The sequence below is a fragment of the Protopterus annectens genome, chromosome 10.part0 (genome assembly GCF_019279795.1).
Source record: "Protopterus annectens isolate FY-2018-M chromosome 10.part0, PAN1.0, whole genome shotgun sequence".
Taxonomy (NCBI): Eukaryota; Metazoa; Chordata; order Ceratodontiformes; family Protopteridae; genus Protopterus; species Protopterus annectens.
The window spans coordinates 1753287610-1753314824 of record NC_056744.1 but is presented as its reverse complement, the minus strand read 5'-3'; the positions used below and the strand labels follow the sequence as shown (position 1 = coordinate 1753314824).

The 27215-nt window shown below is 37.4% G+C and overlaps 1 protein-coding gene across 3 annotated transcripts in view; it reads right to left on the bottom strand.

Moving 5' to 3' along the window:
- LOC122813975 overlaps positions 1-27215 on the bottom strand; it is a 602906-nt gene that overhangs the window by 217769 nt on the left and 357922 nt on the right. For all 3 annotated transcript variants that reach the window (XM_044086536.1, XM_044086534.1, XM_044086535.1), the window contains exons 6-7: positions 22912-22979; positions 20307-20414 (exon numbers count right to left, since the gene is read on the bottom strand). In XM_044086536.1, coding sequence (XP_043942471.1) covers positions 20307-20414; positions 22912-22979 — 176 coding nt within the window. The remainder of the gene's footprint in view (positions 1-20306; positions 20415-22911; positions 22980-27215) is intronic.

The window sequence follows — 27215 nt, the reverse complement described above, 5'->3', positions numbered from 1 at the left end:
AAACTCTCATTCTTAGGGATCAAGGACCTGTCATTGCAATGGTTCCATAGCAACCTTTCAAACAGGACAGAAGCAGTGAAATGGAAAAAAATGATTTCTCCATCTTCTTGCCAATAACTATTGGTGTCCCACAAGGATCTATACTAGGCACCATCATTTTCAACATAGTCATCAATGAGCTCTACACTGCTACAAATAATGCTACTATAACTCAGTTTACTGATGACTCGACCCCAATCTGCCTTCTGTCAAGTCTCTCTCTCTCTGAACTCCAAGACCTTACGCAACAATCCTTGTTATCAAATGAAACATGGCTAAATAATTCACAACTGCTTCTAAATTTTAAAAAAAACTAAATTACTACTCTTCACCCCAAACACATCTGTACCAAAACAACACTATTCACTATCATCTCTGCCAACACCACCATGATATAACGAGTAAACCACACAAATTTATTGGGTGTCATCATAAATGAACACTTGAAATTCGACCACCATGTATCACAAGTGATTAAAAACTCATCAAAAATGGGTATGTTATGCAGAATCAAAACTTACTTCACTGATAATAACTAGAAGATGTAGTATTTACTTTCTTACTGCCATCTTTCCTCTGTGATGCCCTAATCTTCACTAAACTTCAGGTTTCACAACTGTCCATACCTGTGCAATGTTTTAAAAAAGTAGCTATATTTGCAGTAAACTATAACAGTAGAACACAACACTGCCTAGCTCTCAGAAGATTAAACTGGTTAGAACTACCACATCACCTAGCTCTTTCTCAGTATTCAGCATCTACTAATGCATAGGTATCCGTTATATTGTAATATAAAAATTTCATATGAATGTAATTTAATCAGCAAATATATATGTAATTCTTAATGTGTATTATTTAATGTCTGCTCATGTATATTACTGAATCTCTTTAAAAAGGCTCTAATTCAAGCTGAGTCAAGTATTGAGGCATGCATTTTGATTGACCCATGAAATTCAGTGAATGTGCAATTCAAGTTCTTTAAGAAGAAACATTAATCTCACTGTTTTGTCTAGAAGACTCACTATCATCTGTGCACATGTTATTGTTGTAAGGGAACTTCCTCTGTATAAGATTAGAATGTGATTGCTTGAAATATACTCATATTCAAAACTAATTGAAACTATTCACTGCCATTCATTCCAGTGACAAAGTTTCATTTTTTTTTTTTTTTTTTTGCAGAAACAAGCTCCCCTGAAAACCCTGAAGTTATATATAATATAACTCCACAGTCACACAATACAGGGAAAGAGGAAACTCCCAGAATGAGTTACGGTAGTCTCAAATTATCCCTTCTTCCACTCTGCCAAATGTAAACAATTGATTTCCAAGATACCACGGATGACAGTACACAGACAATTGTTCTGGAAGCATCAAACACAAGTCCCTAAAACAAATTCTTCCATATAGAACCGATGCAGTAGACCTTCAAACTTGTTAAATTTCCAGCAGTGCTACCTTGTACCACCGACATTGTCTATCTCTCTGTTTCCTGCTCAGGATAAATGCCTCTGTCTGACTTGCAGGTCTTCACTTTTCTGCAGTATATGTTGAACAGTCTCTGATACCTTCAGCTTCCATTTGCCTAAATGCATGACTGAATAAATCATTTAACTAGGCAGTACTCATGGGCTGAGTTTGGAAAAGATCCATTTGGGCAGTCATCACTAATGGCAATCTAGGGGGTTGACTATATTACATTGGATTGAAACAGCTAGGCTTAAAATTACTTCTGGGTCGATAGCCTAGTAATCTCCTCTGATCTTATGATCCTATGATCAGTGCTCTACCCAAGTTAACAAACAAACAAATTAACAATACATAGATACTCATAAAAGCTCATACACCCAGCTAACATACCAACAATTTAAATACTTTAAATAAAATGTCCAGAGGAGTAACTTTCAAGACAAACTAACAAGCAAACTTATAATTCGTGATCAAACGACCCATAAACAATGAAGTAAATTACTCCCTGATATTAAAAATCAAGTAGCACACAGAGCCTTCTTCTGTGTATTAACAAAAAGTCTGAATACTACATACAAATGTCAGTGCCATACTATCACTTAATAACGTAAATTACAACCCACTCAAAAAAGTATAAACTAGATTAATGAAAGTCTTTAGAATAACTGCTGAAAAATACAGCAGCACCAAGTTTATACTATATACATAATATAATATAATATAATATAATATAATATAATATAATATAATATAATATAGGTGTGCGTAGCACATTTTTATTTATCTAAAAACTTCTTTGTGACTACCACATAGTACTGTTTGTCAGGACACAAATCACTGTGGTCTTGTGATATATTTTTTCAACCTCCTCCACTTGACTCATAGCACCTGTGGCCTGCTAATGGATATTGAACCCCCCTTTGATGGCTCCTCTTTGTTTGGGGCATCAGTCAAAAAGATGCTTACCTGCAGTGAGCAGGAAGGAAAGACCCTGTCTGCTGTCAGAATCAAGTTTTCTGTCACTCAACAAACATTTTCCAGGAATCACCAAAGTGGCAAGAAAATATGGTTCCAAAAATCTCAGGGATCTTTTCAGGGCACACAGGGAGACACCTCCTCCAGAGGTAGAGGAGGAGGTTTCAATGGCAGATATTGCCCCAGAGGCAGAAGGGGTCCGCAGAACCATGGCTTTAGGAATTCCATTTCTGACAGGCCTTATCAGTTCTCATGAAGCACTGCCCAACTGTCCATCTCTGGAGACAGTTGGGTGTTATCTTTCCCTGCTCCTAGATGCTTGGACAAATCTTACAAACAATGCTTGGGTGCTAAGTATAATATCCAGAGGTTATTACATTTCCTTTTCTCTTCCACCTCTGGAACCCAGGAGGAAACTCCCTGATGTTCCACCCAGTCAGAGGGACTATGCAGCTTAAGAAGTTCAAAAGCCGCTACAAAAAAAGAGTCATCCAGGAGGTCCCAACAGAGCAGATGGGATTTGGAACTTACTCCTACTTCTTTTTGCTGCCAAAGGAGATAGCGGACCTAAGACCAATTCTGGATCTAAGCAATCTGAATCAGTATGTAACGAAGTCAGGGTGCTTAATGGTTATGGTTCAATCCATCCTTCCTCTTCTACACAAGGAAGATTGTATGTGCTCTATAGAGCTCCGGGATGCAGACCATCACATCAAAATAGACAGACACTCCAGGAAACATCTGGACTTTTGGCTGGGAGCCAATCATTAACAATTCAAAACACTGCTGTCTGGGCTCACCACAGCCCTCCGGTGTTGACCAAATGTATGGCAGCCATGGCAGCTCACCTGAGACTCAAAGGATTCCATGTGTTTCCGTATCTAGATGACTGGCTCCTCACTGCCCCAACAAGGCATCAACAGACTGAAGCCAGGGATTACTTGCTTCAGAACTCCAACTCTCTGAGAATTACGATAAATCTTACCAAATCCAAACTGACTCCCTTGCAGAATTTAGAATTTATAGGGACTCAGCTAGACACTATACTCCAAGTGGTTTCATTACCTCTTCACAGAGTCAAATCCTTGAGAAGTCAGGTGTGAGAAATCAGGTGGAGCACTTACTATCCCTTCCATCCCCTTCTGCGAAATTGGTGTTACAGGCTCTTGGGTCAATGCCAGCTGCTATTATTCTAGTCCCTCTATCAAGATTCTTCATGCACATTCTCCAGTGGACTTTGGCGGTACAGTGATCCATTCTCTACCAGTCTCTATCTGTTTCCATAAAGATCACACCAATCTGCAAACATCAATGGTGGATACAGCTATTCTTGGACAGGCCATTTTCTTCCCCTCTCAACAGCCACAATGACGATGGACACTTCCCATGGGGGTGGGGGTGGGGAGATGCATATCAATGTCCTCAAGATGAGAGCAGTCCTTCTATCGTTGCAAGCTTTTCAGGAAGTTCTTGCTCTGAGAACTATTGCTATCCATATGGGCACCATGCCAGTAATCTGATATATCAATAAACAAGGAGGAACCTGTTCATGTCTGCTGTGAAGAGAAGCCATGATTGTACAGGAATGAGTGATCTCTTCAGACTGTTATCTAGTTGGCAGGCCCATTCTGATTCCTCATGATTGGTTCCTCAAGTAATCAGTATAATCAGTATATATACATATACACACACACACACACATATATATATATATATATATATATATATACATATATATATGTGTGTGTGTGTGTGTGTGTGTGTATATATATATATATATATATATATATATATATGTATATAAATATGTGTGTGTGTAAATTATGCTGTTGCATGATATTATGTTTGCAAGTGTGAATGCAAGCATTTGAATGTGTCATTTTTATCTCTATGGTTTTACTTCCTCTTCACGCAACATCAAATTATTACATACTTAGTTATTACTGTTCAACAGAATGTTTACAATTTACAAGATGTAAAGAAGGGAATGATATTAGGCAGCATGAAATCACACTGCTGATTTGGAACTGATGCACTTCTGTGATATCAACACGCTGTCTATTTTAAACCAGCCCTATGTTGTAACACAGTTGGGTTCGGTGAGGGGCTGATACTGTATGTTTATGTGTTGTTACACATTTCACCAAAATGGCACCATGCTTCTAAGTACTGTAATGGGGTTCACTAAAGTAAGCTGAGTGCTGTGTTTCTTGGGGTTTTAGTAAAGTTTGATAAAATGAAGGAATGCAGCAGTTTAAGGCACTATAACAGGGTCTGGTAAAGACAGGAAACATTTTCTGCTTAATTCAAAGTTCAGATCTTATATTTATTTATATGCATATATCTAAGCACAACAAATTAGAGCAGTAAATAGATATAGCACACATAAAACAATGCTGTAACTCAATAAATAACTGTTAAAAGACTAGGACCCTGAACATGCTAGTTAGGGGACTCATGGCAAAAAACAAGGCATCTCACTAACCAGTTGAAAATGGTTTGCTTGCCAATGGAAATCACCCATCTCTTGGTTAAAAAATGGAGTTCTTACTATCATTGGTTCTAGAAAACTACCCACAATTATCTCTGGCTGAAAAATGTAGAAATCTTTCACCAGGTTGGGGGAGGCTGAGTGTAAAATGATGTTAAGTAACTCTTTACCTTTACAATAATGCCAGGCATAATTTGCAGCTTAAAAATGGACTGACACACCTGCCCACCTTATTTCTTATGTAATATTGTTTAGAGTGGAGAGCACTTTAATGCTTGCAGTTGTGAAACTCTTGTGACTGAGCTAAGTGCCAGAAAAAAATCCACCTTCTGCCTCAACTATGTCAGACAGACAGACTAAACCAACTCAAAGAGTTGCATAATGGAAGGTTTAAAGCAGAATTTAAGTCCCACAGAGGAAAGATAACTTTATTAGGAAGTTTAAATGCAGGATACATTTTAGGGAAAATATAGGTTTATATGCTATGGAAGGCTTCTGAAGGAGGCTTTTGCTAACAAAGTGGAACAGTGGGTCCAGATGGACAAGTAGGATAGGCCTGAACTCAGAATGAGGGTAGCATAGGTAAGAAATCTCATTCAGGAGGGGAAAGGCTTCCTTGCTGGCATCACAAGAAAGCTTATTCCCCTTCAACAAATATGATTTGATCCTTATTATATACCAGAATGAAAGTAGTTACGCTGCCAGATGAAGTCTGTGAAAGAAAGGGTCCAGGAATCTGTCATTTTACTGTTGGAGCAGATCTTCCTTTATAGGCAAATTCAGGAGCAAGACTGCACTCTCTAACAGAAGGAAGAATCAGGGCTGTCTTGCCAACAAAAACCCACCAAAATCAGCATGAGTATTTTTTGTCTTACTTTTAACAGAACTGCTTTATTGTGAGGAATGGGAAGGAAGATGTACAGCAGATCGTATGTCTAGACCTTCAAGAAGCATCTACTGCTCCTGCCCAGCACTTCATAAACTGTGAACTGCAATGGATGGTAAATAATTCCTTTTTCACAGCTCAGAATGATGCTGAAAGAGCAAATACTTAGACCAGCGCTGTGATGTAAAGGAATGAAGTCCTGACTAAGATACAAATAATTTGAATTTGAATAGCAGCTCAGGCACTGGAAAACCCGCTGCACTCATCCAAGTGAAAGGGAATGAATAGGCTGGTTGGCCAGGAGGGGGCTGATAGTCAGTAGACAGACTGGTAAAAAGCTGGCAAAAAAAAGTTAAATGCCATAAATGCCTTGATGATAATCAATTTCACCTTACCTTCATGCCGATACTGGGTAAGATATATGAAGGTCAGCCTCATCACATGATCCATCCAGCGCTCAAGATATGCTGTGTACCTTGTGCCAACACTTGCTTTTTCAGACCTGGAATTAGAGTTGAAGCACATATGGCTGCCCACATTGATCTGGGCCACTAGAACCTCCTTGACGGAGAACTAAATAAAAGCAGTGCTGAGGTACAGATGATCCACTGAATGGTGCAACATATATCTCAGATAATGCTGGGATTTCATCATGTATAGGCTGACATTTTAAGCCATCATAATGTTTGCAGGCATGTGACACAGAATACTGAAGAATGTTCGGGCCATCAACAGGGGCTGGAACAGAGTTCACTGAGAGAGGGACATAGTCTCTGAGGTAAGAAACAACTTATTAGTTGCCAAATCCAGTAAAGCATAAAAAAGTATTTTTTGTTGGGGAGGAAAGACATGCATTTCTCTTAGCTGACTATTAAACTTGGGGCATCTAGGAAGGGGCTAACACACTGCAGACAACTCAAGATTTGATCCTGTGACTGTGCATGAAAAAGATGGTCATCCACATATGAGTAAATGTGGATGTCATGTAGACTAAGTGTGGCTTTCACTGGTGCCAGGCACTTTGTGAAGAGCCTGAGCACAGTGAATCCAGATGGATAGACCGCAAAGTAAAAACGCTCATTTTCCCACTTGGAATCAGGAATTGTCTGTATGGCTAGAAAATCAAGACATGCAAGTATACATTTTGAAGCTCTAAGATGACAATTTGGTTCCTTCAGGGTAGAAAGGGAATAAAAGAGCATAACATTACCATCCTGAAACTTCAGATTCTAACATGTTTACTGAGCTTGAGTGATCCAGAATGAAGAAAGAATCTGGAAAAACAGTTTGCACCTTTAAATGAGAAGGGATGATTTTTTGTGATCCTAATCTTTAAAATCTACTCCTTAAGAGGCCTATCCCTACTTTTTATTAGGCTTAGGAAGATGCTTGGAAGGAAATCCAGCCTTGTAATCTCTCAGCATCACTTTAAGCCTCACATGTAGGGCTCAAGACCCCAAGACGGCGCAGTGGGGCAGCGGTAGTGCTGCTTCACAGCAAGAGGTTCTCCAGTTCGATTCTCGCCTGGAGTGCCTTCTGTGTGGAGTCTGCATGTCCTCTCTGCATTCATGTGGGTTTCTTCCAGGTGCTCCGGTTTCCTCCCACATTATTATAAAGACATACGTCTGGAGTGTTTCTGTCCGGGCCTCCACTGGAAATTGGCTTTGTTCCAAGTCGGACATTCCCAGTTAACAAACGTTAAATAAAAAAATCTCTCAATCCATGAACCCTCTTACTACCTGAAGCTGAGTGAATTCTCCCATGAAGGCTGTCCAAAAAAGACTGACTTTTGAAGGAAGAATGCTGCACAGTTAGAAGAAAGGACTAAAGTTCTTACTTGTTAATGAATGGCTAGCTTTTTCAAAGGCACAGGGCTTTAACCTTTCCACCTTCATTTGCCTGCTGTGTGACCCTGAGTAAGTCACTTATCCAGGCAGTGCTTTGGTGCAATTAGAAATTTGGGCTAGGCTTCATAATGGCCTCTTGGACTGCATGCCTATTAACTACCTATAAAAGACCTCTTATTATAATAAAGGAAAATATCTGCCTTGATTCTTCTGTGGTAGAAGAATCTGGATTAATATGGAACATCCCAGAAAGAGTCTCCTTAGTATTACTGTTGGACTGCAAGCAATCATCACATCATTGGCATCTGCTACAAAAAGAATTCCTAAACAATGGGTAGATTCATAAGCTTGGTAATCACATTCTGATTGTAAGGGTGCCCTTACAGCCATGTGTGCCTCTTAGTCATAGTGCAATAAACTGCAGCTTTTAAAGCAAAATGAGTTGTAGATTAAGCATGTCTACATATGTTTGAGAACTTAAATATTGCATTTAGCATGTTAATCACCCCTTTCACTCATCAGCAAGAGAAATGCATTGTAGAACTGCAGTAGTTTAGTGGATTTTATGACTTTTTTACAAAATCATGAACATCAAGAAATCCAAAGCTCTAACTCCAACAGAACAAACAAAATGCATTATCTTTCCTAGTAAATCAAAAACATCTTAGACACATTGTCTGGGTCAATAATAAATCAGGGCAGCACAGCGGTGTAGCGGTTAGCATTGCTGCTTCACAGCAAGAGGTCCTCTGGTTCAATTCTCGTATGTGGTGCTTTCTGTGTGGAGTCTGCATGTCCTCTCTGCATTTGCGTGAGTTTCCTCCCACATTCCAAAGACATGCAGTAGGTGGATTGGGCACTCTAAACTGGCTCTAGGTGTGAGTGTGCGTGTGCTGATGTGTGTGGTGCACCCTCCGAGGAGGGTAAGGCTTTGGGCTAGCAACCTGAAAGAATACAACCTGTAACTGCTACAGAAACAATGAGCACTGAAAGGTGCTCGTTGCCTGATGTATCACATGGTGTGTAAATGGGAAAGAGAGAGAGATAATAAATCAGACAACATCATTTTCCCAGATTTTGTAGCAGCTATTTCAATCTGCTATAAATCTACGGAATGGAGGATTTGAACCAGTGACTAAAATTATGACACATAATATAAAACCTCTTTTAAGAATTAAGACCTTGAGGAGTAGCATCAGACTCTTGAACAAAGTCTCCCTTAATATGTCAAATCAAGTCAAAAAATCTACAAGAACAGGAGGAAGAAGGCTCAAAGGATGTGCTCCCCAAATGTAAAGAACAAGTCCACTACGTCCAAAATGTACAGTCCAAAGGTTTAATACCGGTTAAATACATAAGTGCTTTTGTCCTTAAAATTAAGAACTTCATCAGATAAACAATAAAAACGACCAAATCAATTTATATACACTTTTAAATAACGTCATAAAGCAATTAAATATATACAGACCCCCTTAAAGATATCAGTAAAAAAATGCCTAGCAATAGTAAAATCCAAAAACCATCATCACAATTTATAGAAAATACTCTCAAGAATGAAAGAGATATAAATATATGTTCTTCTTTCGGCTTTTTCCGATTAGGGGTCGCCACAGCGGAACTCAGGTCCGCTAATGATTGGCAGTAGATTTTTTTTTTTATACGGTGCCGAGGTGCCAACTCGACGCCCAGCCTTCAGTGAAGGCATGCCCATTCCCGCATGTCTTTTGAATGCCACTCGACCACGGGGAGGACATGCAGACTCCACACAGAAGGCGCTCCAGCCGAGAATCGAATGGGAGAACCTCTTGCTGTGAGGCGACAATGCTACCGCTGTACCACCGCCCTAAAAAGTCCTCCTTGTTAACTTAATACACCATAAACATGTAAAAATGTGAAAATAAATGTTTTTCTTTTTAATATATAAATGTTCAACCCACTACTACCTATCCAAGGCCATAAGCTGTAAAATAGGACTGATGGAAATATGTTAGTTTACACCTGGCCAGTTATCTGCATCCAAATGTAACTGCCGGTAGAGTTCACGTTTATCTAAAAGAAGTGACCAAGCCCCACACCATACATCCATCTTAACATTATCAATAATTACAAACTTAAAGGAATGCACACTATTTTCCATAATAGGTTTGCTCAAGGCATTTGTATCCTTCCTCATCCTCATATCGTATAAATGTTCGTATATACGATTGTTTAGCTTCTGATCAGTTTTTCCTATGTAATAACAACTGTACTTGGTACAGGAAGCACAATATATAACTTTTTCAGAACAACAGTTACATCTAGAATAAATAGCAACCTCCTGATTGTTAATCATAAAAACATTACCTTCAAGAATAAATTTACAGTAGTTGCATGTGCCACATTTGCTCATATAACCTTTCTTCCCACTGGTACAAACTCTTTTTGTCTCATAAATATTCCTCAGATCTCTACCCCTCTCAAAAACTAAAACAGGACAATCTCCCACATATAGTTTCATACTCTTCTCCTAAGTTAAAGTAGTCCAGTTTTTGAACAAAATGTTTTTTAATTAAAAACTGTCCATAGTATATACAGTTGTGAAAGAGCTCCTATAATTTTTCTTATTTATAGTATTATTATCCACCTCCTCTACTAAAGTGGAAGGATCAATGTTGGTAGCATGTCCAACAATAATGGGGTGAAATACCCTCTTTCTCTTTTGCTAATAACCTCAAGCATGATGTCATTAATAAATGCATTAGGGTACCCTCTACCGAAAAACATCTGTTTCAAAATTTCACATTCATCAAAAAATGAGTCCATAGTGGAAACCATACGGGCTGCACGTACAAACTGTCCCTTGACGATGGCTTTCTTCTATTTAATGGGGTGGGTACTAGAAAAATTTAGGAATTTTAATAAGATTCCTTTCTAAAAATCTACAATATAAACCTTTTATAATCATGGTCCTTTTTTAATAATACATCCAAAAAGGGCAATATTTACAACCCCAATAGTATGTGTAAATTTAAAAAAAAGAGTAGTATTGTTTATATAGAAAAGGAAAGCTTCTATTTCCACCCTGGGTTCATCCCACAAAATAAAGACATCATCCAGGAAGTGGGTATAACATCTAAAATAGGTAGAGAAAGGAGAAGTAAAAAGAAACTTCTTTTCCAATTGTTTGACAACAATGTTGGCATAGAGGCCCCCACAGGATGACCCCATAGCCACACCTTCCTGTTGTAAATAAATCTCATTGTCAAATAATATAAAATTATTTTTCAACATTATTCTATTAAATGCGTATACAATAAAACATCACTGTGTACAACGATCCTGTCATATAAAAACTCACTAAACCATTCTATACCAATGGTATGGGGCATAACTGAGTGCAGATCCTTGATGTCAGCTGTGATAAACAGATAACTCTCCTTGAAAGGTATGTTATTAATTAACTTTAGAAAGTTTCAAGTATCCTTACATATATGAGTTTCCTTGTACACAAGTTCCTTTAATTTGGTGTCAAGAAATTTAGCAATGGGATGTGTGATCAATCCCTTAGCATCCACTGTAAAATGGGACTGATGGAAATATGTATCCATCTCTGATGCATTTGGAACACCTAAAAAACAAATCCCACCCCCAACAGGACCAAACCTGGCATCAATTTCCATCAGTCCCATTTTAAAGCTTATGGCCTTAGATAGGTAGTAGTAGGTTGAGCATTTATATATTAAAAACAAAAACATTTATTTTCACATTTTTACAAGTTTATGGTGTATTAAATTAACAAAGAGGACTTTTTAGGACTTTTCACATAATATATATTTATATCTCTTTCATTCTTGAGAGTATTTTATATAAATTGTGATGATGGTTTTTGGATTTTACTATTGCTAGGTATTTTTTTGCTGATATCTTTACGGGGGTGTATCTATATTTAATTGCTTTATGGAGTTATTTGAAAGTGTGTATAAATGGATTTGGTCATTTTTATTACTTATCTGATGAAGTTCTTAATTTTAAGGACGAAAGAGCTTATGTATTCAACCTGTATTAAACCTTTAGACTGTACATTTTGGACATGGTGGACTCGTTCTTTACATTTGGGGAGCGCATCCTTTGACCCTTCTTCCTCCTGTTCTTGTAGTTTTTTGGACTTGGTTTGGTTTCTACTTCCCTTGTGTGTTATAGTTTGTTTTACTACTACAGAATGGGTATGGATTAATCGGCTCCACTTTTTACACAGGACTCTGATTTTGGAGCACTACAGCAAGCTGTTTTTAATCTTATGTCTACTGTTCAAAACTTTCTTTAAAAGTGGATTCTGTTTTGAACACACCCCCTCGTGATGTCGTTGATGATGTGAACCATCCTGTAGTCTTGCAGGGAATTTCTCATTCCACAAGCAGATTGCAAGGCGTCCTTTCTGGGACAAATTTGGTGATTAATTCAAATCAAAGGACTGCGGAAGCGGAAGTATCAACTGTTTCTTTGCCGGGTACTTCGGGGACATCCATTCCTTATGGTCAACATACTTCGACTTTTGAACCTATTTCCAAAATGGTTCCAGTTTCCTGTTCTAAAAGATTGGTTATCTGCTGCTATACATCTTGGAGAAGAAAGAGGTACAAACAATGTTACTGTTAACCATGATTTGGATGGTTTACTTAATGAATTTGAATATAAACTATCCAAAATTAAATTTCTACAAATGGACAATTCATATTTTTTAGACTGTATCAAGGAGGGTGTTGTGCCTAAGGGGCTAAGAATGTGGTGCTACCCTAATGGCCTGGAGGCTGGCTCTAATTTTCATAGAGAACTTATAGAACTTTTTGACCAACATGGTTTTGCATATATGAAATTAATTGTGAAACACAATGAAGAGACTATTAATGAGTTGATTGGTTCCGTGACTGACCTTGATAAATTGATTTATGGAGATCCCCAATATTTGAATTTTAAACATGAACACTTGCGCATTTTCAAAAGTATTGATAACTTGGCAAACACGATTAAAAAAAGCAAAATCAAGAAAATCTTAAGGGATAACAGGGTAATGATTTGGTCTACCCTGCACCACCATGTTCACAAAACTGGGGTACTAAATTCACCAGTGCTAATGGGGACGGTGGTACTGTTGGTACAAACAATTCACAATTTAATGGTGGTCAACCTTTTTTAGAAGGGGAGAAGTATCTACCTCTGAGGCTTTCAGAACGCCTAAAAACCAAATCCCACCCCCCCAGGGCCAAACCTGGTATTAACGCCAAGAAGTTTCAACTGTTACCACTCATCCAACAGTACAGTGGAACAGGAGAGGGAAGTTTCCAACCAGAGGCCCTCAAGCCAGATGGGGCAACATGACTTAAATTTATTGACAAAGTTGAACTATAATGAAGAACCTGATTTTTTTACGCTGGTGAAATAGGTGTTGCTATGTTACCAGAGGCTACTAATGCTACCCTTTCACTTAACTCTCCGGTGGATGAAACTTCATGTTTTTTGTTACCTGCTTGTGATATCACAACAAATTAATTGGGTGATTTTTAAGATTTATAACTATTCAGACATGGTTATTACCGTTGAACATTGTGACTTATTTTCAAAGGGTTTTACCTTTATACCCTACCAATGTACTAACATTGCTACTATGTTAATGGATTTGAAATTGTATACCCGCAAACTCAATTTTAATGTTTTGTTTCAGAACTCCCTTAGCTATCTCTAGCACCTACAACCCCCTTCTTCATCCTACTATTCAGGTTTTTGAGAGATTATATGAATTGGGATATATGTAATAATTTTTCTAAGAATAGGAAAATGAAATACGTGAATTTTAACAAAGCTGAAAGTATCATTATTAATGAAATTAAAAGTGAACTTAGTAAGGTGAGAATTATGAAACCTGATAAGGGGGGTGAGGTGGTTTTGATGAATTATGTTGATTATTCTAAGATAATGTTAGAAATTCTGAATGGGAAAGCCTATACAAAATAATCTATTAATGAGTTGCATGGTGCCTATAATAAAATAAGGAATGAATTACAAGATTTATTCATTGAGGGCTCTATTTCAATAGAGGTCTTGAAATTTCTGATGGTATCACACCCCAGAATTTCAGTTATGTTTGGACTTCCCAAACTTCATAAGAATTTATATCAACCATCTATGTGTCCTATAGGATTCACTACACAATCTTGAAATACTGAAATGTCGAATTTCAGTATTTCGAGACTGAATAGTCGAAAAACCACAATAACGAATACTACAATCAACACAAACCAGGACATAATCTCACACGCACAATAACTAAACAAACATAACAACACACACAAACACACTTAACCTACCTATAAGCAGGGAGCAAGCCCCCCTGCACCCCACCCCCCCTACTTATATATTCTAACTCCGAGGTCACACTAAACACACAAACACAGAACAAACACCACCGCACACACTCACACACACTAAAATTCCTACCCATTATCCTCAAACACACAACACTTACCTGAAATCCCAGATAAATCCACAAACCGCACCATACGTCACGAATGCGACACCATGATAGTGGCGGATTCGACATTTGCGGATTCGGCATAGTGCAGTTTCGGTTAACTGCACTTTTCACTATTCGGTCTCGATGTACTGAATTTCGACATTTCAGTACATCGAGATTGTCTAGTGTATCCGTCCTATAATGGACGCTAAGGGATCGATCACACATCCCATTGATAAATTTCTTGACAGCAAATTAAAGGAACTTGTATACAAGCAAACTCACATATGTAAGGTTTCTTGGAACTTTCTAAAGTTAATGAACAACATACCTTTCAAAGAGAATTATCTGTTTATCACAAATGACATCAAGGATCTGCACTCAGTTATACCCCATACCATTGGTATAGAATGGTTTAGTGAGTTTTTATATGACAGGAACGTTGTACACAGTGATGTTTTATTCTATACACATTTACTAGAATTGGTGTTGAAAAATAATTTTATATTATTTGACAATGAGATTTATTTACAACAGGAAGGTGTGGCTATGGGGTCATCGTGTGGGGGCCTCTGTGCCAACATTGTTGTCAAACAATTGGAAAAGAAGTTTCTTTTTACTTCTCCTTTTTCTACCTATTTTAGATGTTATACCCACTTCCTGGATGATGTCTTTATTTTGTGGGATGAACCCAGGGTGGAAATAGAAGCTTTCCTTTCCTATATAAACAATACTACTCTTTTTTTTTAAATTTACACATACTATTGGGGTTGTAAATATTGCCCTTTTTGGATGTATTATTAAAAAAGGACCATGATTATAAAAGGTTTATATCGTAGATTTTTAAAAAGGAAACTTGTTCAAATTCCTTTCTACATTTTTCTAGTACCCACCCCATTAAACAGAAGAAAGCCATCATCAAGGGACAGTTTATACGTGCAGCCCATATGGTTTCCACTATGGACGCGTTTTTTGATGAATGTGAAATTTTGAAACAGATGTTTTTCGGTAGAGGGTACCCTAATGCATTTATTAATGACATCATGCTTGAGGTTATTAGCAAAAGAGAAAGAGGGTATTTCACCCCATTATTGTTGGACATGCTACCAACATTGATCTTTCTACTTTAGTAGAGGAGGTGGCTAATAATACTATAAATAGAAAAATTATAGGAGCTCTTTCACAACTGTATATACTATGGACAGTTTTTAATTAAAAAATATTTTGTTCAAAAACTGGACTATTTTAACTCAGGAGAAGAGTACGAGGCTATATGTGGGAGATTGTCCTGTTTTAGTTTTTGAGAGGGGTAGAGATCTGAGGAATATTTTTGAGACAAAAAGAGTTTGTACCAGTGGGAAGAAAGGTTATATGAATAAGTGTGGCACATGCAACTACTGTAAATTTATTCTTGAAGGTAATGTTTTTACGATTAACAATCAGGAGGTTGCTATTTATTCTAGATTTAACTGTTGTTCTGAAAAAGTTATATATAGTGCTTCCTGCACCAAGTGTAGTTGTGATTACATAAGAAAAACTGATCAGAAGCTAAAAAATCGTATATATGAACATTTATACGATATTAGGATGAGGAAGGATACAAATGCCTTGAGCAAACATATTATGGAAAATAGTGTGCATTCCTTCAAGTCTGCAATCATTGATAATATTAAGATGGATGTATGGGTTGGGGCTTGGTCACTTCTTTTAGATAAACGTGAACTCCAGGTGTAAATGAACATATTTCCATCAGTCCCATTTTAAAGCTTATGGCTTTAGACAGGTACAGTAGGTCGAGTATTTATATAATAAAAACAAAAACATTTATTTTCACATTTTTATATGTTTATGGTGTATTAAGTTAACAAGGAGAACTTTTTAGTACTTTTCACATAATATATATTTATATCTCTTTCATTCTTGAGAGTATTTTATATAAATTGTGATGATGGTTTTTGGATTTTACTATTGATAGGTATTTGTTTGCTGATATCTTTAATGGGGTGTGTCTATATTTAATTACTTTATAACATAATTTGAAAGTGTGTATAAATTGATTTGGTCGTTTTTATTATTTATCTGATGAAGTTCTTAATTTTAAGCATGAAAGCACTTATGTATTTAACCTGTATTAAACCTTTGGACTGTACATTTTGGACGTGGTGGACTCGTTCTTTACATTTGAGGAGCACATCCTTTGAGCCTTCTTCCTCCTGTTCTTGTAGTTTTTTGGACTTGGTTTGGTTTCTACTTCCCTTGTATGTTATAGCTTGTATTAATATGTCAAATACCGTAAACAAAGGAGGACAGGGATTTGAAGGTTGCAGTGACAAAACAAGGGGAAGAGAATTCATAATTTCAGAAACACTACCCTTTCCTTAGATAAGTGCATATCTTTCTCCTCGAAATGTCCAGCCATTAGTCTCAAAAATGCAGCAACATTAAGCTCTTCAGCAGTATCACCCACATCATCCCCCATGAATCCCCCATGATTAGCAAAACAATCGCCATTACTACAACAGCATCAGTGGGGAGGATGCAGCAGAGACAAATTGCTGCTGAAAAGTCAGTAAAGCATATTAGAGCTCTTTTCTGAAATAACTGACTCAGCAGCCTTCTATGTCTTCTAGGTAGCAGTGAAATCTTTAAATGATGATGGCCTACCTCTGAAAAAAAAACTCAAAATCATCTTCAACTCCAGTAACACTGATGTTACCTTCTCATTTTGATTTCTTCATGCTGGGGAACTCATTATTATTAAAATAGTTAACAAAAATTAAGCAGCTACATAGTAAGGCAGGGGATCAAAAAGAAAGCACTTCCTATAAGCACTTTAAGTATGACACAGATGCTGTCAGTAAAAAAAAAAAAATAAATAAAAAAAGATAAAGTGCCCTCTTTCAACTATAAAGCCCAGTAGCAGCAGAGGACCTGTGCGCACAAACAGCCAGCTTACGTGATTTTAATATGCACGTCCCTTAGACAAAGTCTGACACAGTAAAACTCACTCTCTTCATGGCTTCGTAAAGGCAGACTCTAGGAGCCTGGCAGTATTTTTTTTAATACTGAATGTTTTGTTGTGTCTAAAACATACGAGCATAAGGACAATTAGATTATTTATTCCAAGAAACTCACTACAAGATTTAAATATCTGTCTCTGTAACTCTCATACAGATTAGGGTTGCCACCTTTTCAAATGCCCAAAGTGGGACATTTTTAGTACAAACGTCAGATTTTGCAGGGCAAAACAAACCCACGGACTGTACCAAGGACAGAACTTCACTTTTTTGCCTAAATAAAAGCTTATTTTTGTAGCATTTTAGTTGCTTATTCTGTTTCTTATAACATTTAGGTGTTTCAGATGCAGAATAACTGTTTTATGCAACTATAACATAAAATATAGTAAATAATTTTGTCCTAAAATCTCAGGACATTTGCCATTTTTTCAATTTTTTTTTGCAGGACACAACTGCCCAAAGAGGGACTGTCCCTCACAAAGCGGGACAGGTGGTAACCCTAATACAGATAGATGGACTACTGATTCAGTTTCATGCAGAACTACAAATACAAAACATCTATGACAACCACTAATAATAACTTTGATAGATAATTTCTGTGTATCTACTGCAGAGAAACTGAGGTGACATATTTCAACTTCTAGTGTGCCAGATAAAGTGTTTATAAATATCTGCTCTCCTGTAATTAGTAAGCCCTTTCAAATTTTTCTTGTGGAGTGAGAGCTGATAACAGGAAGCTGTCATTCAGGCTGGCACTAGAGGTTTTTTTCTAATTTTACAAACTAATTCTTCCCTTATGGTGGCAGACATGCGTGTCACAGATGTGATGGCTCTTCAATGCCTTCCCCTCCAAGAAGGCAAATTGTTGCAGATGTATCATGAAAGCTACCACACACACATCAAAATTCTTTGCTGCATGCCATGTGACTTTTTTTCTCCAGTAGTTGCCAGTATTGCAGTGAATCAGACCACCTCCTTGCCACTCCCCCGGATGGAACACCTGGAATCAGCCACTCACTTGCATCCTCTTCCACCCTCACTACTCCAGTGCCTGGGCTTCTAATCAATTTTGGGGTCATTTGGGTCACAGTCAGGGTTAAATCATATAAAGAGTACAGGAATTCAAAAGACAATTTTGTAACGCATTTGCTAACAGCCTGGGAAAGCCACTGGATCTATGTGTCCCCTTTCAGCAGCAGCCCAGGACTATCATCTGGTGAAATAAATTAGCAGACCCACAGAGAAGACAAATGAAGGCTGAGGGAATCAAACAATGTTACTACAGGAAGTAGCTCTTTAACAGCTCATAGCCTTACTCAGCTACACTAAGTACTAGATAAACTGTTGTAGCCCAAACACATACTGCATTTCACACTGAGTGCTTGCAAAAAAACAAGCCAAGTAAACTCATAGTGATTTATCAAAAGAGGCCTGGCCATTGATATGGAGGACTAAGTTTCTTACTGCCATAGCCAAGCTACAGCGTTTGGGTCTGTATGGCTAAATAATTTACTTAACTAGACAGTCCCTCTAACTGAGGCATCACATACACACACACCTAGGTACATCCATCTTTAGTGGAATACTACGTCTAAGGTCGCACAGATTCATGAACCTTACTCTCTCCCCTTTCTATGAGTCATTTGACCTTAGAAGTATCATCACAGAACCTGCAACAACCCAATGTCTGCCATTCAGAGATGTCAACAACACTTTGGAAAGCAACATGTAATAATTCCCACCTAAATCAACCTCATACAAAAGATATTTAATAATATTAAAAATGAGGAAAACAAAAGAATTAAAAAACAAAACAAATGAAACATGAATCATAATTAGCTAGTCAAAAATTGATTTACCAGGAAAAAATAGCTTGAATGAATACCTAAACTAAAATTCAACCAACAAAAAACATAACTAAACTGCTATACTACAAAATACCTTATAGTCTAAACAAGTTCAAACTTACCACAGAAAAGAAGAAGAAAAATCATATAATACACGCCGTTAATAAGAAGCTATGTAACCTCTGTAATGCCGTATTCACAGACAATTTACACAATTACAGCATATTAGTGAAATGACTTGGGAAACAGTAATCCAAGCTAAAAATGGATACATTGAATTGGGGGGGGGTCTGATTTGTGTGATACATGAATTATCGTGTGCTGTAGGATTCTAGAACTTGGTTTGTAATTTGTGGCTTCATCACTCATCACAAAAATCACGGATCTCTAATCTTACAGTATAAGATATTTCATGTAGTCATGTAGCACACATCAGACTCCTAACTGTTCCGTGTGTGTGTGTGTGTGTGTGTGTGTGTGTGTGTGTGTGTGTGTGTGTGTGTGTGTGTGTGTGTGTGAATGGTGTCATGCAGTACATTGACCTGCATAGATAAATATAATTGCAAGATCATCCATGTAATTTACTGAGATAATTTAACATTAGAATTAAGGAAGTATGTTTTTCCACTTGCGTATGATCTTGGGGTTAGTATAATTAGTGATGTAGTGCTTTGTGGATGTGTACGTAGGGTTGCACCTCCCCAGGCAAAAACACTTCTGTTGCATATTTATGTGCTACCTTAATAAGCAGGAATTCAATAGTTTTTGCTCACAATATTCATTCTCAATGTAAATGCATGATGATAATCTAAAACAGACTATATATGCTAACTGAACAGAAACCACTTGGAGCAATTCCAGTGAAGAGATCAGTGAAATGACTTATAAATGCAAATAAACCCTCACAACAGTTTTACTTCTTTTTTTCCCTTCATTAGCCAAATCAAAGTGTTATAAGTACTGGACAGAAAATGATCTATTCCATTTTTGTGATGGAGAGCTATACCATTATTGTTCATTGCAAACAGGCAATCATATACTCATGTCTTGCTGTATTTTGTATATTGGTAGGATAGCACATGAGTGATACATTCTCAAAGGTAAACCAGTGACCCTTTATATGGATTACAAACCAAGAGTCTCTGATTGCTATGAAATGATTGTCATTTAACAAGAGTCATTTGGTCTTACATGACTGTTATTCAAGTATACAAAAAAAAGAAAGAAAATCTTCTGAAGTGTAGTCTTACCATCTCCTTCATTGGCCTTGGACACTGATGCACAGAACTGGATTGATGCTTTTGTTTCCTCTACATTCTCATAGCTGATGTTGTCCTCTTCATCCACTGCAGTACCATCTTTCAAGAAAAATGCAACATAAAACAGATAAGTTTACTTACTTATTCTGCTCTGTACATCTTGTTGAATCTAGAATAGTGAGTACCTGCAATGTAAAAGGATACAGACACTCTTGTAACTGAAAAATGCAGTCACTAAGAACTAACAGCATGGCCACAGAGCTCTACTGGTATAGCAATGCAGCTGTTAGATGTTCTGTAGATAGTGTTTGCTTATAACCATGCTCTTATGGTAGTAGTGCTACACCCTATGGAGAAATGGTAAAGTTATTGTGATACCGGTGCACCCTATAGTAAAGTGCTGGAGTTATGATGGAATTGTTGTACACTATGGAAAAGTGCTTAAGTTATGCTGGAACTGCTGTAACCTATGGAGTAGTTCTAGAGTTATGGTGGTACTGTTGTAAACTATGGGTAAGTGCTAAAGTTATGATGAGGTTGTTGTGCCCTGTGAGGAAGTTCTGGAGTTATGGTGTTACCAGTGCAAACCATGGGTAAGTACTAGAATTATGGCGGTACTGGTGCAAACTATGAGTAAGTACTAGAGTTATGGTGGTACTGGTAGAAACCACGGCTAAGTGCTAGAGTTATGGCGGTACTGGTGCAAACTATGGGTAAGTGCTAGAGTTATGGTGGTACTCGTGTACACTATGGAGGATAGTGGTGTTACAAGGGCAGTGATAGTGCTGGACTTTACCAATACTAGTGTTAAAGGGACAGTGATAGTGCTAGACCTTACTGACAGCAGTGTTGAAAGGGGAGTGATAGTGCTGTGCTTTATCGATAGTGGTGTTACAAGGGCAGTAATATTGCTGGACCTTATCAATGGTGGTGTTAAAAGGGCAGTGATAGTGCTGGACCTTATCAATAGTGGTGTTAAAAGGGCAGTGATAGTGCTGTGCCTTATCAATGGTGGTGTTAAAAGGGCAGTGATAGTGCTGGACCTTATCAATAGTGGTGTTAAAAGGGCAGTGATAATGCTGCAGTTATGGCAGTACTATTGCCACTCCAAAGGCAGGCCTGGAAAGATGGAAATAGTGTTGACTTACAGCAGTAATGCTGTGTTATGGTATACAAACTTGGAACTGTGGAGACATTGTTTGTTGTATTTATGAGGACATCTGGGAAGTAAAGAAGACACCTTTCAGATTCAATGACACTTCTAGGTCTTTTGGTCTTTTGTGACTGGACTGACTTTTGAGAAACAAAACTGCAGCTCTGCAACTGCAGTGAGATTACAGTAACAATACTCTAGTTTCTACTAGTGTGGTTATGCTAGAGTTACAAAGACAGTCCTCGATTCCTTGTTCTTAGGGATCTAACAAAGTATTAGAAAACATTTACAAATAGCATTCGTTTTCCTTCTAGAGGAGTACTGTAAGATGATAGAACAGTATTGGCATGGGTGGACATCCAGACTTTGGAAACAACTAAAAAGTTATCAAGCCAGCGGTGAGGCAATGGAGAGCATGGTGATACTACAGGAATGCTGTGGGACTTATGGGTTATCTGGATGCTGTCACAATAACAGACCTACAAGGATGGTGTCACAGTAATGACACAGCAATGCATTTATAAAGATATGCTGAAGTTGCAATACTACCAAGTTATAGGTATTTATTTATTTCAAAATTAAGAGGGGAAAACACTAGCCAAAGTTTCTCTCACTGGAGTGACTTGTATAGAAAGTTTCAGATGAGCAAACTTAGCAGATAACTTGTGCTAGCAAAGCACTGAGACAGACAGTGATGCATAGTAAAAATTTATTTCAGAAGGTTACGTCTCAGATTTTGTAGTGGGACCATCAATATCATGTCATAAGCAATTCTTGTATTTTTACCAAAACACTTCATCATCTATCCATCCATTCACCTACAACTGATATTTCTCCATGTGGTTGAGGTGTCACTTCAACAGTGGAAATCATCTAGAGCCAAAGTTTACCAAAACATTTCATTTGATTGTAAATCATTTGTAAGGAATTCTGATCAGTTTTGAACTCTTCCAAGTAGCAAAAGCTTCACCGACACTTTCATGAGGTGTAATGTAATACTGCATTACACTAAATAACAGAAGATTCATTGACATTGTACATAATCTAATATTGCAGTATCTTCTTCTTTCAACTGCTCCCATTAGGGGTCGCCACAACGGATCATCTGTTTCCATTTCTTTTTGTCCTCTGCATCTTGCTCTGTCAAACCAACTAATATTGCAGTATACAAATTAGTTTAAATTCTGAGATTCAAGTAACTCCAAACCAGCTGATATGGAGGCAATGATAAGGATACAGTTATGTTGCTGGATTTACATAAAGAATAGGTGCACACATAGTCTTCAAAGAGAGACATACAGACAGATGTATGGTTGTTATCCTCACTTCTATAACCTGTGGATTAAACACACACACACACACACACACACACACACACACACACACACACACACACACACACACACACACACACTCCAAATTAATTAACTTAATGGCACTTACTAGGAGTCTGTGCTTGAGAAGATGCTGTGTAATTATTGGCCATTTGAATTCTTGTTCCATTTATGACACTGTTTCAGCAGAAAACAAAACAAACAAACAAACCAGTGAGTGCCATTTAACAGCAGCACAAAATAGCAGCCTAGTTCTGTAAGAGCAAGATACACTTTAAAGATTAAAAACAGGCTTGACCTGTGAGTAATAAAAAGGTTTTCTTTTTCTCCTTTTTTACTTCCGAAATTCCAATGAACATGTTTGTCTTTGTTTTCTGTGTTTATACTATGTAAATGCCAGTCTCAGGGGACATAAACTGTAGAGGCATTTGGAAAGAAGGTATAGGAGTGCTGGCTTGTTGACCTATAGGTCTGGAAAAGGTGCAGAGAGCATCTTGATGTGGCTGACAGCCCTGGAGTTGTATCTAATTCCTGGATGTGGCATCTGCACACTGTGAGGTATGGCATGATGACAGAGTCGGGTATGAGGGTCAGAAAGAGTAAGGAAGTCAACAATGATACCTTGTAGCAGGATGCTATAATTCACTTATACAAGATGCTTTTACTAAGCTGTACTAAATGCAAATTAAAAGAAATGACTGCACTTGGACCTAAATATCACTAAACATAGCTGTATTATGCTGAAAGAGTCAAAGAAGTTGTAAAATAGGATGGCAATTAGAAATATAGAACGTTACTTTGTGTCTTTGCTTGGACATCTAGTATCTTTGTTTTACTTACAACTGCAAATAATTATTTTGTTTGTGTCTTTGCCTGGCCATCTGGTATTTGTTCCTCTGTGCTTAAAGAGTAATAACCTGCCATCTTGACAAAAATTAGTAATAGTCCCATATTTGTTTCTTGGAAATTAAACAGACAATCTATGCTGTGTTACATTTGCTGGCTTAGAAAACTATGTAACCCAGGGTGGAATCCACAGAAATTTTTGAGATTTATCTGAAGACACTTTCTAATTGACGGTATACTTGTGTCTAGGACCTGATTTCCATTCAGTTTATGAGACCATCTGGTGAACTCTTCATTAGATTTCCCTTGCTTGAAATTAGATGATTGTTTATGACTGTTTCTTAGAAATTAACCATTGGTTTAGGTATTCTGTCTTTAATAATACCTCTGATTGTCTGACTTGCAATGCAAACACTATACAGAAGTTACAAGCTCTATATACACTGCTGCATGTTTATGTGTGCGTGTATGTGTATACGCATATTCTCTCTCTCTCTATATGTATACATCTACATATATATAAATGTATATATATATATATATATATATATATATATATATATATATATATGTGTGTGTGTGCATTTGTGTGTATATACATGGATCTGCTTGAGTAGACTGAAATTCCATTAAATCAAATTTTACTTAACTCAGATGGCTTAATGAACGTTTACATCACTGGAATTTTAATCTGGGAAAGCAGGCAGTTGGCCAGCATGGGGAAATTTGCCCTTTTCCACACTATAGTGTGATCTCGGAGTTGGCATATTTAGGTAGTGGGGTGTGGGGTTGAAGCCCCCCTCTGGGGTGGGTTTGGCATGCTTTGGTGTGTTTGTTTTTTATGTTGTCCAACTGCCTCCTTTCCCAGATTACAATTCTGGTGATATGAACGTTCATTAAACTAAGGTTTCGATATTGTCATCTCGGTTAAGTAAAATTCAATTTAATGAAATTTCGGTACACATGAGTAGACCCAAATACATACACATTACATTTGTTTATTTATTTACATTTGTTTACCGGGAAATTCCAACTGGACACAGTCCTTTTTCAGTGGAGGCCCAGGGATAAAAGCTCCACAGAACAATAAATGAGTAGCAGAGTACATGAAGAACAATTGAATATACATACAATAGCAAATAATACATACTGCAGCAAACATTAGATACACATACAATATGAAACATAGTAATGAACAGATGTACCAATATCTAGCTAGAGGCTAGGAATAAAGGTAGGATGTACATATAGATAGTTCTAAGCTCAAACAGATACTATTCTAAACTCATAAACCTAAATCTTATATACAAATATTGCACTAAACTCAAGCAGATATAAAGCAGAAGCTCCACACACACACACATATATATGGATTTATATTACATTATCGAGTTTTCAGAAACTTGAAATTCATATGGCCGGGACCATATGTTTGAGTTTCTGAAAACTCAAAAAAAAAAAAATATCTACATTTTTTTGCACAACCCCTGCAAGATGCTTATACACCAATTCCGAATTTTCATTACAGTGGGGAAAAGGGTAAATTCTCTGATCCCCACTGTACTGCAATCTTCACACAAATCCTTCATTGGGAAATTTTCCCTTTTCCCCACTTTAGTGTGATCTTGAAGTTGGTATATATAATTTGCTGGTGGTGCTAATGAACACAGATCCCCACATAAGGGATACAGGGGGGATTACCCTCCTATAAAAGCATAGATTTTTTTTGTTCAAGGTTTCAGAAACTTGAACATATGGTCCTGGCCATATGAATTTTGAGTTTCTGAAAACTCAATAATGTAATATAACCCATATATATATATATATATATATATATATATATATATATATATATATATATATAAATGGTTATTCTAAATATGATAGAAACAGCATAATGTCAACATTTCACTGTGTCACTGTGTATGTGCTGAGGAATACCCTTAGAGTATGCAAATGAATATACAAAAAAAAATATATATATATATTTTTTTTTTTGTGCTGGAGGCTGCTGTCCCCTGCTAATTATATAAACTAACTCCAAGTTTGCACAATCCCAGGGGAAGGAGCATATTCCCCAGTCCCAGTGATTGTTCATCTTGTATACCTGTTGACCATCTGTTTAGTCAACCAAACTGTGTTCACTAAACAGATGTAAGTAGTAACAACCGTGAACTAAATTAGGGGTTTCCAAAAATCTAATTCCCAAGGCAACTTCCAAAGATTTTACTTTCCCAGAGGGAACAGTCTTTGGCAACACCAGGAAGGCCACAGTCTGCCTCTAATTGGTCAGCAGCATTCTTGAGGCCATTACTGATTCTTCCACTCCGGAGGCAGTTGAAGGGTCTACTGGTCCCTCCACCTTCCTACATTGTTATCTTCACCAAGGGCAGGTGGTTAATAACAACAATATCTATTTTTTTTTTTTTTTATTTAACATTTGTTGACCGGGAAAGTCCGACTAGGTTCCACAGATCCTGTTTTCAGCGGAGGCCCGGGGAGAAATGCTCCAGAAGCATGTCTTTACAATGTGGGAGGAAACCGGAGTACCCGGAGGAAACCCACGCGAACGCAGGGAGAACATGCAAACTCCACACAGAAGGCACCCCAGCCGTGAATCGAACCAGAGAACCTCTTGCTGTGAGGCGACAGCATTAACCGCTGCACCACTGCGCCGCCCATCTAAAAGGAAAACAAACTCCTTCCACACTTTCCATGTCCCCAGTTGTTAACCATGACTGACAGTTCTACTCAGTAAACAAATAGCAGCAAAAGGAGGCATCACCATCCTTCTAGTAAAAAGAGCCATCCAAGAGGTTCAGTCAGACCAGAAATGATCTGAATATCACTCCATTTTTTTTAATGCTAAAGAAAACAACGAATGTCAGACCAAGTATATATTTGAGTGACCAGAACAATTTCATCCATAATGAAATGTTTTGAGTGGTCATGGTATAGTCCATCCTATTGTGTTTATGCAAAGGAGACTCCACTCCCAGGATTATTGTAGGCATTTCATTAAAGGGGTGATATGTATAGTGACATGCTGCATCTGTACTATGTTTTACACTGGTAAAACTGGAAGAGCTTTCAAGGACCGAACTTATGAGCATACGTATGCTATTAGAACAGGAAATCATTTGAATGCTTTATGGAAGCATATTTATCAACATCCATGATACCAGTTCAGGTTTTATAGATTGGAGGTAGTAGAACAGAGAGAGAGAGGAGGGCCATGGAAGTTGAACTTAGACAACAAGGAATTACACTGGCAAATAAACACCAATGCCACAGGCCCTAATGGCTTGAGTGAAATTATCTCACTATCCTGTATTTTATAACTAAACAATTGGTAGTTTTTAGGAGCTTTTGGTAGCAGAAACAACTAATTATATATTTTTAATTCAATTGTATGTATTAAAATTATTGTTTTGGAATACAGTTATTTATAGGAACTTAGAAGGGTTTCTTTACATAACAATGCATTGTTATTTTTATCATTTATATTTTTATATTCACTTTTACATTCATTTGTATACAAAACAATTTGTATGTGTTTGTAAAGCT